Source organism: Orycteropus afer, unplaced genomic scaffold, assembly GCF_000298275.1.
Source record: "Orycteropus afer afer isolate SDZICR_OR568_19922 unplaced genomic scaffold, OryAfe1.0 scaffold00273, whole genome shotgun sequence".
Taxonomy (NCBI): domain Eukaryota; kingdom Metazoa; phylum Chordata; class Mammalia; order Tubulidentata; family Orycteropodidae; genus Orycteropus; species Orycteropus afer.
Window position 1 is genome coordinate 3,844,399 of NW_006921860.1, and position 12,636 is coordinate 3,857,034.

General features: G+C 48.5%; 2 protein-coding genes across 2 annotated transcripts in view; one reads left to right on the forward strand and one right to left on the reverse strand.

The window, feature by feature from the left end:
• The window catches only part of PHF10 (PHD finger protein 10), a 30,323-nt gene extending 24,075 nt beyond the window's left edge, over positions 1 to 6,248 (forward strand). Inside the window, exons 10-12 of the mRNA XM_007950481.2 lie at positions 4,272 to 4,380; positions 4,661 to 4,849; positions 6,163 to 6,248. Of these exons, the coding sequence (XP_007948672.1) occupies positions 4,272 to 4,380; positions 4,661 to 4,849; positions 6,163 to 6,248 (384 nt within the window). The remainder of the gene's footprint in view (positions 1 to 4,271; positions 4,381 to 4,660; positions 4,850 to 6,162) is intronic.
• A 982-nt stretch (positions 6,249 to 7,230) lies between these two features.
• Positions 7,231 to 7,785, reverse strand: CUNH6orf120 (chromosome unknown C6orf120 homolog). Its single transcript, XM_007950483.1, has one exon. The coding sequence runs from the start codon at positions 7,783 to 7,785 to the stop codon at positions 7,231 to 7,233; it is 555 nt and encodes a 184-aa protein (XP_007948674.1).
• Between the last annotated feature and the right edge of the window lie 4,851 nt (positions 7,786 to 12,636).

Genomic DNA, 12,636 nt, shown 5'->3' on the forward strand with positions numbered 1-12,636 from the left:
GTAGAAGAAAAAAGCCCCTGATGGGCCTCCTTCCCGACCAGCCTCTCTCCCCGAGGCCCTTTGCCCTTGACTTTCAGCACCGGGGCTCCTGCCTGTGGTGCCCTTGCTGCTCTGTTGGTCTCCTCGCCAGCTCCTCTCCGCTTCACTCCGGCGCCTTCTCTTTCGCCCTGGGCTGTGGTTAGCTAAGTCTGGGTCCTGAACACGCACACTTTACAGGAGAGCCTTTTTTTCCTTAAATAGTAACCAGGACAATAGGGTTGTTTAAAAGTTATTTCATAGGTGGGACTTTATACCCTCTGTCCTCAGAGTGAGAGCGTTATCTTGCCATTTAAATGCACCGGTATTTAGTGTCACCAAGCGTGCTGTGCTGTGTGCAGGGTGGCTCTCTGTCAGACAGACTGCTTTGTTGTAGTGCCTTCATCGAGAAGGATCTGGGTTTAAGCTCAGCGTTCTCTGCTCCATCTGCCAATTTCAGCTAACTGTGGGGCTAGGAAGTAGTGAAGACTGTTCTTGATGTTGTCTGGTTTTTAGCAAAAACTTGGGCTAATAGCTTATGTGATTCTATGACAAGTATTGAAACCTATTGTGGAGGTAGTTTGGCTTAAATGTACCTATTACTTTTGATCTGGTTATCCCCAGAGTAAGGAAGGAGGCTGCCAGCCAACTGTGAACGTTGTTATTTCTGCTCTTCTGTCTGCCTGCTCCCTGCCCTTCGGAGGGGGTGAGAGGCGAGCAGTTTGTGTGGCTTAGGGTTTCAGAATATCCTCAGAGGGGCTGGCATCAGCTGTCTGCTTTCTGTTCTGAGTGGTGTTAGGGAAATGCAGTTCCTTTAGTCTAGAGCATTAGAATATGCTTTCATGGTGGTTATGAAGGTTATCAAAGGAAACTTTGAGTATGGTGATCTGAAGGTTTGGTGCGAGAGGTGAAGCAGCATCTCGTTAGGAGTCGGGTCCTGGCTTGTGGTGCATGGTGCAGAGGGACAGAAGTGGCTGTCGGCCACCACCTCAGCCCAGCCAGGACCCCTCCACACAGCCATTTATCTTTCTTCTCATCAAGTAAGAAAAGTGACTCAACACGTTAGTGTGCTGCATATCTTAGTAGAAAGTGTCTTTATAAACGACTGGAAAATACATGTTCTGACAGCCAGTCACAGCAGATTTTAAGCATCCACCCACAGGGTTGGCCTGCAAGGGAGCTGAAGCAGGCTGCAGAGAGAGGTTTTTGTACTTGTTTTTACATATATGGCTTCTCAACCTTTTTTTAAACTAAAGATTTAAATTCAAACTTATTAAAAGAACTTCAAAGATTACATGTTAGAAAGTTAGGGTACACGAACAAATGTATGTTCCTGGTCTAAGAGCTTTGACTTGGAGAGGAACTCACATTCCCCATCCTGCTAACTCTACTTGATGTTAAGTAGACCTTCCCCACGATGAGCCTGCATTGATCATGGGTTAAAAGAAAACCAGTGGGAATACTGGAATATGTGTTTACATCCAGGCTGACAACAAAGAGCTGTTCAACACTATCGTTGATTTAATAGCAAGACCACAGATTAACCTAATGTAATAGGACTCAGGGGAGTCTGAGATGCACATTTTAAAATCTTCTGTAAACATTTTTAGCACCTAAAAATGTCGCAGGTATTTCAAAGATTGGAGACCAGTATCTAGACTTAATTAATGTGAACATGTTTGTTCAAAGGGAACCTCTCTTTGAAAAGTATTAATAAGCCAAGATGTGCCTAAATACTCGGGTACTTCAAGCTGAAGGTCTCTTTTTATATATATCTATGCTTTAAAAGATCAGAGTTGAGAAAAATGATAAATGCTCCCTTCGTGTATTGCTTAGTAAGATTCCCTAGTGCTTGTCCTTCTTTGTAGCACAGTATTATTTAGGTTACATTAACCTGGAGTTGAAGCATAACTGTTAGGGTTCAGACTGTGTGCATGTAATTAACTGTCTGCATTAGGGCCATAATGAATGGCTCACTTGCTGTTGGCTGTTTTCAAATAGGCAAGTCATTGGGTGAGAAGTGCTCTCTGTGAGCCTTGCATTTGCCACGCTGACCCTGTTAGGACCAGTGTTTGAATTTCCTCGTTAGCAGTGAAGTGAGGTGGTGGTTACTGGAAGAGGATCGGGCCTCTCAGTGGCCCCATAGGGCTGTGTGTGTTCCCTCCAGAGCCTTGGGCAAACTATGCCTGCCTTCTTCCCTTCGCTCTCCAGGCCCCAAGCCTGGTGCTTGGTGGGAAAGCCCTGCCGGCCAGCAGTGGGGCTTGGGGGCTCTGGAGGCTGGGTGGACAGACAGTGTTTGTTTGCGATGGCTGCAGCAGCACCCTAACAAGGCTCTGGAGCCCTTTCCTGCTCCCGTCTCTCTCTCCTTCCATCAAGGGGAAGACTGTTGGTGAGAGGAATTCTCGGGTGGTGTACCCGCCATTATGACTTTATGCTTCAAAGTGCACCTGGCACTGCCTGGTGCCCTTGAATTGCTTTCAGATGTGAGTGCCTGGCCTTGTGGTTTAGTCTTTGACTTTGGTTTTGAGAAGGAGCTTCTTGGAGGAACTCTCTTCCTAGAAGCTGATGTTGTATGTTGCTTCCCTGACTCTAGGGGAAGGGACTCAAGTACATACCCTGCCAGGTTCTCACTTGAGCTGCAAGTACTCAGTCAGTACCTCTCCTGCATTTAGCGTGGGCACCACATCCCAAAGGCGTTGGTTAGTCTCGGTGGGTGGAGAGCTGGCTTCTTGCCGTGTGCTCTGGCAGTGACAGACTTGCTCATGTCGGGGCAGATTGGGGGCACGGACGTGCACGCCCTCGCTGTTCATCACTTAGGTGTAGGGACGTGATGGGAACCTTGTGCATCGGACGTAGCAGATGCAGCAGAGAGTAACCCCACTGCCAGACCCTGAGATTGCACGTGGGGCACGGCCCTCCACTGGGGGGAGCACAGACAGGAGCCGCAGAATAGTTACAGTAAAGTTCTCTGTGAGCTTCAACTCCTGTGATATTTATTGTTTTGTAGATATCTGTGATTGTTTAGTTACTGTTTTTCTATTTATGTATAAGGTTGCCTTTTTTAAAATAAATAAGCCAAAAATTATTTTTGAATGCCTCTGTCATCTTTTGCACAGAAAGATACTTTAAAAAATAAAGGTTAAAGAACTAAGAACAAATTGGTTAGGCCCAGCAGGTTATGCAAGTGGCAGGTGAGACATTTCCAGGCTGGAACATCATCTAAAAAGTGAACTGTGATTAGGCTCCTCTTTGATTCTCTGATTTAGGAAAGGGAAACACAAGATACATTCAGCTGGGTTGGAAGAAAACAATTGTATGTAACACTTTTTCTTTGGTTCATGTCTCTGTCCTCCCCACCCCCACTGCATTCTTGGCCCCCCTCTGGCATCTTTTCCAGTTGTGTACTTAGTCACAGACAGTAAGTGAGCCCAGTGGCTGAGCACCCTCCCTCCTCTGGTTCTGCCAAGTGCCTGAGCTGCCCCTTCCTCCCCAGGGGTTGCCACCGGCCCAGCCACCTTCCCTGGGCTCGGCCTTGTTTTCAGTCTGATACGTGAGTAGTGCTCATCATATTAAGTGTCTGCCCCCCCCAGCCCCCAATTGACTGGTGTTTTTGCTTCTCTGAGAGTGTCATTGTCTTTTATGTTTGACCTCTCAAAGTGAATGTTCTTCCTTCCAGCTCTTTTGTTATGTATGTGAAGGGGATCATCGCACGAATCAGTGTTCAGTAGACATGTATGCACATGACAATGTACGCATGAAACGTGTTCCAATTAAAAATGCTAAAATATGGACTTTGAAATGTAGATTTTACAGATCTGGTTTGACAATTTTGGAAAGTAAGTTTTTAAACAAAATGAGCGTGTAAGCTGCTTAAAACTTAGTTTTCTTTCTTACAGTAAGAGATTCTCACTTTCAGTAGTGGTCACTGTCCCAGTTAATGGTGAAGTTTGATACTGTGTGTGTTCTTTATTTCCAGTTCACAGCACAGAGCTTACTGTGTGTGCCTTTGGCAGTGTGGAATGCTACATTAGATCTTAACATGAGATTATGTCTGATTTAACTTTTTGAAATGAAATTTACGGGTTAGTCAGTAGGCGGTCATATGTCCTAAGCATATTCAGGTCAAGTTGGTCTTTCAGAAAGGTCCTTATGAGCAAGTTACCAAAAGTAACAGTGAGGCACTGCAGTAACAATTCCTTTTGAACCCACAGCCAGTTCTTCTGGCCTGAATTCATAGCCCTCTTCTACCCTTCCAGCCAAAGGTCATTCCAAATGCTATATGTGGAATTTGTCTGAAGGGTAAGGAGTCCAACAAGAAAGGCAAGGCCGAATCACTTATACACTGCTCCCAGTGTGACAACAGTGGTAAGTACTGACTGACGTGTCTTCTCAATGTTTAACCACCCTCCTTATTGCTTCCCAAACTAGGACTTTTATTTGCAGCTAGACTTCAGCCAGAGACCCGTCAGGCTTCAGGGTCACTGAAAGGTGTAGACAGACAGTGTGTTTTCTTCCTCATTGTTCTGTAAATTTCTCTGACTCATTAAGGTTGTAACCATCTTTGGGAAGTCTTAAACTAGTGTTTTAAGCCGTACTAAGTTCCAGATTCTTGTGTGGAATGCTACTAATCCTGGTTCTGATTTAGGCCATCCTTCTTGCCTGGATATGACCATGGAGCTTGTCTCTATGATTAAGACCTACCCGTGGCAGTGCATGGAATGTAAGACATGCATCATTTGTGGACAACCCCACCATGAAGAAGAAATGATGTTCTGTGATGTGTGTGACAGAGGCTACCATACTTTTTGTGTAGGCCTTGGTGCTATTCCATCAGGTAAAAGTTGAAGAATGAACATTACTGTGGTGGGACTCTCCCAATGCTGTCTTTGAAGGCATAAATACCTTAATGACATGAAGGATCCAGAGATCCTTCTGTCTGCAGCAGGTGACGGAGCTGCGTTTATACAGGCCACACTCGCCTGGTTTTCATTCCTGCACAGCCCACCTGAAATGATGTACCAGAACACTTACTCTACACGTTAGGACGGCTCTATGGACAGTGCAAGACCGTATTTTTCTTCTGAAATAACTAAAGTAACAAGAGAATCAATTTGAATCAAAGCCTTTATTTCATTTCTGTACATCATCTGCTTAGAAATACAACAAAATGATGGGAAAGGTTTTTGTACGTCCAACCAGTTTTCTCCAAGTAGGGGCAGTGTGACATTTCCCAGTTACTTCAGAATGAATAGAATCAAGGAAGAGATCACAGTAACTGGACTAAAACATTACATACTCTTGTATAATTTTAGAACTTAGTTGCATAGTTAGCAGTGTATAGCATTCTATAAAATATATGCCTGAAACCAAGTTTCTTGGGAATCATGAAGAAGCTAAGCCGCTTAAGTAATTATTTAAAGATCCATAGAAAGGCAGATCAGGTTTGCAGCCTATCACTGCTGTTAAAAACACTCGATGTGCTTTAAAGTGCTGTCAGTATGGTTAGTACATTACGACCTCAGAGTGCTGGGAGACACACAAGCTGCAAGTGAGCAGCAGAGAAAATGGCGGAAAACAAGTCCAATTCAGTTAACAGGTTATACTGTGATGTTACTGAACTTTCTGTTTGCCAGTGTTTGAATTTCAGAAAGGACAGTCAGTCCTTGACGTAGGATGGGGTTCCTTATGAAGACTGTCGTAATTTGGTTCTGATGTATGTAGGATAGTTTCATTATTGCCTTTCATTATCAGTATCTATAAATCTGATCCCTGTACATCTGAGAACGAGAACATCAGCATGTTACGTGCTGCAACACAGCTGCAGTATGTCTCACTAACCCCGGGATGTGCACAGAGACCCTCAAAGGGAGTCATGGTGTGGTTCACCTTCACTGGAATACATCCTAAGGCAGGGACTAACTGCTTAAGGCCACACCATTGTATGACACTGCCCACCCCCTGCCCCTACTACTTCGTAAGATTGCTTACTTTATGGGAAGTTCACATTTATCATTAAATTAAGGAACTTGTTAGTGCTCTTCCCACCCAGATCCACAGGGGAGTACCATTATTGATGGTTAAGGAATGAGAGCTTAAATAGATTTAAACTTCAGCCCTCTGAAGTATCATGAATCATTTTTCTCCTAGGTCGCTGGATTTGTGACTGTTGTCAGCGAGCTCCCCCAACACCCAGGAAAGTGGGCAGAAGGGGAAAAAGCAGCAAGGAGGGATAACATATTTTTGACCCCAACATTGTAATATGCCTTTAAGTGAAATATTTGGTGCCAATTTATTTACAACGTTCTCATTTTTATGCCAATAAAACATTTGTTTGAAATTAGCTGTGTGTTTAAAATCTGTTAAGTTGATTTCGTTTTTTTTCTTTCTTCAGCTACTCTTATCCTTGAAACTAATCCCAAATAGAGGGACAGCTCATCTTCTAGAATAATTTCCTTTCTTAGAACGTCAGCTCTACAAAAATCCAGTGGAAGTATTTAATTTAGCAACTGAAGTTGAAATACTTCACCTTTCCTCCATTAGCCTGAAGTTGCTAGCATGTCTGGATGCTTGCTGCTCTGCACTGAGGTTTCTGGCCACCACCAGGGAGAGGCAATGGTGTTTACTAACTCAGAATGTTCATTAATAGGTAGCCCAAGATGATGGATTACAGATGGCTTAAAATCTGGTATGGCCAGATTAAGACTTGTCATTCACTGCAGGTGGCACAGGGACAAACGTTCACACCTGCCTGCTGGGAGACGCCAAGAAGAAGACACCTGGGTATACAAGTACATCAGCTCACAGTTCACACTTGACTTCAGCAGTTCTCCAGAAGACAGAACTTCCCTTCCAGTCTTTTATATCCGGTCTGCCTAAGTGGACTACAGGCTGCTGTTCTGATTACAGAACACCTGCATGACTGCAGTTACCTTCTATGTAGTCACCTGATGACACTCACCATGGAGTTTAAACATTTTATGGTGTATATTTGTTGATAGGAACTTTGAGTTTTTCAAACACGTACTGGGCTTGCTGCTTTGCTGCTTCTCCTCTTCTCTGAGAAACTGAGGTAACAAAACACTGTATGGCTTCGATTTTCCATCCCCCAGCTAGAAAAAGCAACCCGAATTTCCAGCAGGCGAAGTAGCAAGGTTCGCAGCCAGCACCACCGGCTTCCCGGGTGCGGCAGGGGTCCTCAGGAGCAGGACCGCCGCCTCAGAAGAGGATCTCAACTACCAGCTTAAGAATGCCAATCAGCACGGTCCAGAGAACAGAGCCTTCCTCCTGCGCAGCGTCCTCCGGGCCATGTGCGCGCCGCTGGCCCGGAGCCGTGCTGTCCGGGGCGTAGGCGCCCTCGCCGAACGGGGACGGCTCCACTGTCCGGTCATAGTACACCTTCATCTCGAACTCGCTCTCCTGGTGAGACGGGTGCCCGTAGATGCCGATGCCCACGGGGCGCTGGAAGTGCGCGGGGACCGACACGACGTCCTGGCCGCAGGTGGCGGACTGCAGCTCGTAGTGGTCGAAGCTGGGGTGCAGCGTGCTGTCGGACACGTACAGGTCTGCGTCGCCGCGCAGGCTGTGCAGCCGCAGCACGATGGTGCCCTCATGGTTCAGCCGCAGGTAGCTATAGTTGCCGGCGCCGATCTGGCCCTGCACGACGTGCAGCAGCAGCCACTCCTCCGGGACTTCGTCCTCAACGCCCAGCGCAGCCGACGCGGCCTGAGCCACCACGAGCAACAGTAGCGTGCGCGCCCAGAGCGCCGCCATGGTGGGTGCCGGGTAGGGGCTCACAAGGCGTCCTCATGAGCGGGCGACATTTTAGAGCTCGGGGTGGAGGGAGGGGCGAGGCGCGCGCGGGGCAGGCTCCTGAGGACGCGGCTTAGTCGGGACGGGGCGGGGGCTCGGGGCCTCTGCCGTCCCCGACTCCCCTCCGGGGCGTGTGGGGCCTGGACTCACCGCCACTCCCCGCGACCCCCTGAGCGAGGCTGGAGCTTCCAAGCCTAGCCGCGGGGCCCAGTGAAGAGCGGAAGTGGGAGACCTGCGGGTTCTCGCGAGAAGAGGAAGTGGGGGCGGTGCTCTCCGGGCTCTCGCGAGAGGTTGAGCTGGGCCTGAACGTACGCGCCGGGGGCGGGGCTCGTAACCTTGGCGACGCGGCGGCGGGAACGGAGTTTGACCAGGGAGGTGGAGGCCCAGGCTCGCCGGCGGGAGTCTTCGGTTGGAATCCAGGTCTCGGGCTGGACTCTGGGATCAAGGGCCAGGTCGGGTCCTGAGGTCGACTATCGGGCGTCCAGGCTAGGGGCCGGAGGTCAGTGTCCGGAGGCCAGGGTCCAGGGCTTGGGTTCGGAGTCGGAGGCCGGAGCTCGGTCTGAGTCGTGGTCCAGGTCCGGAGCTGAAAGCCCGGGATCGGGGTCCAGGCCAGGCGCCGCGGTCCAGGGCCGCGATAGGCGGACGGCAGGCCCACAGGGGAGGTCCCTGCCCGTCGCCCCGCTCCTCGCGCGGGTCCGGAGCCCGCCGGGAGGTGGGAGCGCCTGGCTGCAGGAGGTCGGTTCTCCGACTGCTTCTTGCACGGGCCTGCGCGCACCTCCGCCACCCCGACTGCGCCTCTGCTCTTCCCTGCGCCTCCAGGACCGGCCCTCCTTCTCCAGCCGCCCCTAGTGTGCCCTTCCGTACCCAGGCCAGTCCCCCTGCGCCCCTTTCTGTTCCGCGGCGGCTGGTCCCACCTACTTTCCCCTGCGACTTCCTTGCTCTTCCCCTGCGCCCCCTCCGGCTCCCTCTGGCTCCCTACTCACCCTCTGCGCCCCCTCCGACTCCCTCCAACTCCTTGCTCGTCCCCCTGGTCCCCCTCTGACTGCCTACTCGCCCCTCTTGTCCCCCCACCCCCTTTTCACCCCCTGCTGCCCTCCTCCATTCCGGTCCACCTTGTTCAACGTGGACGGCCTGGAGGTCAGTGCAACCATGAATCACCCACTGGAGGGGACCCGCTGAAGTGGTGGTTACTGGTGCAGAAACTTGTGCTAGGGGACTACTTGGAGCCTGTGTTCAAATCCCTAGAGAAGGAGGCGCAGCAAAGCCTCAGCTTGTGCCTCTGAGGAGTTGTTGCTCAGGGCGCCAAGGGACGGTCTGTGAAGGCTGGCTTCCGGCAGCTCTGGCTGGCAGACAGGCGTCTGGAATTATTTTAATAGCATCTTTTAAATTAAAGCAGCTAACATAACAAGAGTTGTACCTTTTAAAAGTCACTCGGAAGGACACACAGACGCGCTGCTGCATGAAGGCTGTTCCCACACCTGCGTGCAGCCACTGCTGAGTTGGTACCACATTCTGCTGCCCTCTGATAGCTGGCTGTGGAGGGGCTCCTGCCCTGGCCGGTGTGGACCACTGCATCTTCCATAGCTGCTGTAAGTAGACTACCAGGAGTACTTCAGTTGAGATGCGTTTGTCTGTTTAGTGTGCACTCAGGATGCTACTGAACTACATGTTCCTAACTCAGGAATACCATGGTATAGGTCTAGCTGGCTTAGCTCCTCAGAGAGAAAGGCCACATTCTTTTCTATTCCGAAACAGTAATTTTCTTCCTGAAAACATGCACACATAGACACGTACACACATGTACACATGTACACACACATATACCAAACCCTAAAAACCAAACTCACTGCCATCGAGTTAATTCTGACTCATAGTGACCCCCTTTGGGTTTCCAAGGTGGTAAATCTTTATGGAAGTAGATTGCCCAGTCTTCCTTCCGTGAAGTGACTGGTGGGTTTGAACTGTCAACCTTAGGCACTATGCCACCAGAGCTCCTTACATGTATACACGTATACACACATGCACACATACATTTATATATATACATACGTATACATATGTATATATTCGTTGTTGTTAGGTGCTGTCAAATCAGTTCCTGTCCATAGCAACCCCATGTACAATAGGATAAAACACTGCTTGGTCATGTGCCCTCCTCATAATCCTTGCTAAGCTTGAGCCCATTGTGGCAGCCACTGTATCAGTCTACCTTGTTGAGGGCCTTTCCTTTTTTTGCTGGCCCTCTACTTTACCCAGAAAAAGGAGCTTTTGTGGTGTAGTGCCTAAGGCATTTGACTGCTAACCAGAGGGTTGGCGGTTCAAACCCATCAGCCACTCCTCAGAAAGAAGGTTGGCTGATCTACTTCCATAGAGATACCGCCTCAGAAACCCAAGAGGGGTTGCTCTGAGTTAGAACTGACTCAATGGCAGTGAGTTTGGTTTTGTTTTTTGGTTCTACTTTACCCAGCACAGTGTTCCTCTCCAGGGACCTAGTTCTTTCTGAGAACATGAAATGATCCGAAGGAAATGCACTTTGGGTGTTCCTTGAGCAGGGAGTGTGTATTTTTTTTCTTACATGCGTTTCCTAATTTTCCACAATTTACATATCCTGGATCAGTATTAAGGAGCTCTGGTGGCACAGTACCTAAGGCATTTGACTGATAACCAGAAGATCAGCGGTTCAAATCCAGCCACTCAATGGGGGTTGCTGTGAGTCTGAATCGACTTGATGGTAATGGCTATTTATTTATTTATTTATTTTTGGTTCAGTATTAATAAGAAAAGGAGCTCTGGTAGCATAGTGGCTAAAGCACTTGACTGCTAACCAGAAGGCTGGCAGTTCAAACCCACCAGCCGCTCCTCGGAAGGAAGGTTGGGCAATCCTACTTCCATAGTGATACTGCCTCAGAAACCCCAGGAGGGGTCGCTATGAGTCGGGGCCGACTCGACGGCACATAACAACAACAGCAACAACAACAACAACATTACTAAGAAAGGATTAACCATGTGGTCCCCAGTTAATCTGAGGTGCCATCTGCTCTGTTTACTGACTTCCTTTTCAAATAAAAGGAGCTCTTCAGCAGCTCCTCCTCACTGCTTTTTCTTGAACCACCGAGCTGGTTTCTGATACAGTGGGACGTGGTTCCCACCGAGCTGGTTTCTGATACAGTGGGACGTGGTTCCCACCGGGCTGGTGTCTAATACAATAGGATGTGGTTTGAAAGAGCAGTGTAGTCTCCAGATCTATTCCTTTGTGTGTTGTTACAGTAATAAGCCAATTGTGGGAATTTGTTGACATTTATTTAATACACAATTTGCGAATCAGGCGGCACCCTGACGAGGTTGAAGGTGTGCTCTGGAGAAGAAAGATTCTCTTTAGGCTTGTATACCTCACTAGAAAGGCAGACATAATGGGAGTTACAAAAGAACTTGGAAATGTCTAGGAGTCTATGCAACATTTCTTGAAAAACAATTTTTATAATTAATGGTCGACTTTAAAGTGTAGCTTCTCATCAGCCTTTGGAGTTGCTGTTGCCAATCTGATCATTGCATTGGGCAACCCTGCTGCAAAAGAACTCCTTAAAATGTTAAAAAGTGAAGGTGTCGGCTCAGGTGTTCCTGACCCAAGCCATGAAACTTTCAGTTGCGTCACATGTATGCAGCAGCTGGAGAATGAAAAAGGAACATCCGAGAAGAAGTGACCCTTTCAAATTGTGGTGTTTGTTAAGAATATTGGATATCCCATAAGCTGCCAGAAGAATGAACATATCTGTCTTGGAGGAAGTAGAGCCAGAATGCCCCTTAGGAGGGAGGATGGCGAGGCTCTTGTCTCACATCCTTTGGACAAATCATCGGAAGGAACCACTCTCTGGAGAAGGACGTCATGACTGGTAAAGAGGGTCAGCAAAAATGAGGGAGAGCCTCAGTGAGATGGATCAACACAGTGGCTGCCACAATGGATTCAAACATGCTAATGTCCATGAAGGTGACACAGGGACAGGCATTGCCTGTGAGGGTAAAACGGGCCGGGTGGTGCCCGCGGGGGTGACATGGGGCCGGGCGGTGCCTGTGGGGGTGACGCGGGGCCAGGTGGTGCCCATGGGGGTGACATGGGGCCGGGTGGTGCTCGTCAGGGCGACGCACATGACTCAGTGTTTCATTTGTAAAGTCACCATGAGTTGGAGCTGACTCTGGCAGCTCACAAACAAAATTTTTTTTATGGTTTCCTTTCCTATTCCTGCATCATCTACATGAAAACAAGATCTGTATTTCATGTAGTGTAAGAAATCATAGACTAGTGTTAGACATTTATTTTCACATGAAAATAATGTTTCTAGTTGCTGTTTAAGAAATATTATTTTGGCCCACCTTGCCATATTTTACATATTATTTTATTTTGGATACATCCTAATCCTTTCTAGAGAATTGTTGGAGGTGGACAGATGGAAGGAAGGATGGAAGGATGGACCACGGGAAGGAAGGAGAGATGGAAGGATAGGTGGATGGATGGAAGGAGGGAGGGAGGGTGGAAAGGGTGGATGGAAGGAAGGATGAATCATTGGATGGAAGGATGGGTGGTTGGATGGATGGACGGAAGGAAGGAAGGAAAGACATATTACTGGCTGGTTGGGTGGGTGGCTGGGTACATAAAGTATGAAGTGTGCCCAATTTATTTCCAGCGATCATCGAATTACTGCAGGTTCAGGAAGACCTCCATTTGTCCCTGTGTGTCTGCCTTCCAGTGATTGACCCTACATTTGGTGCCTTCCTTTGAACGAGTGGTGCACACACACAGCCACTGGGGGGCAGTAG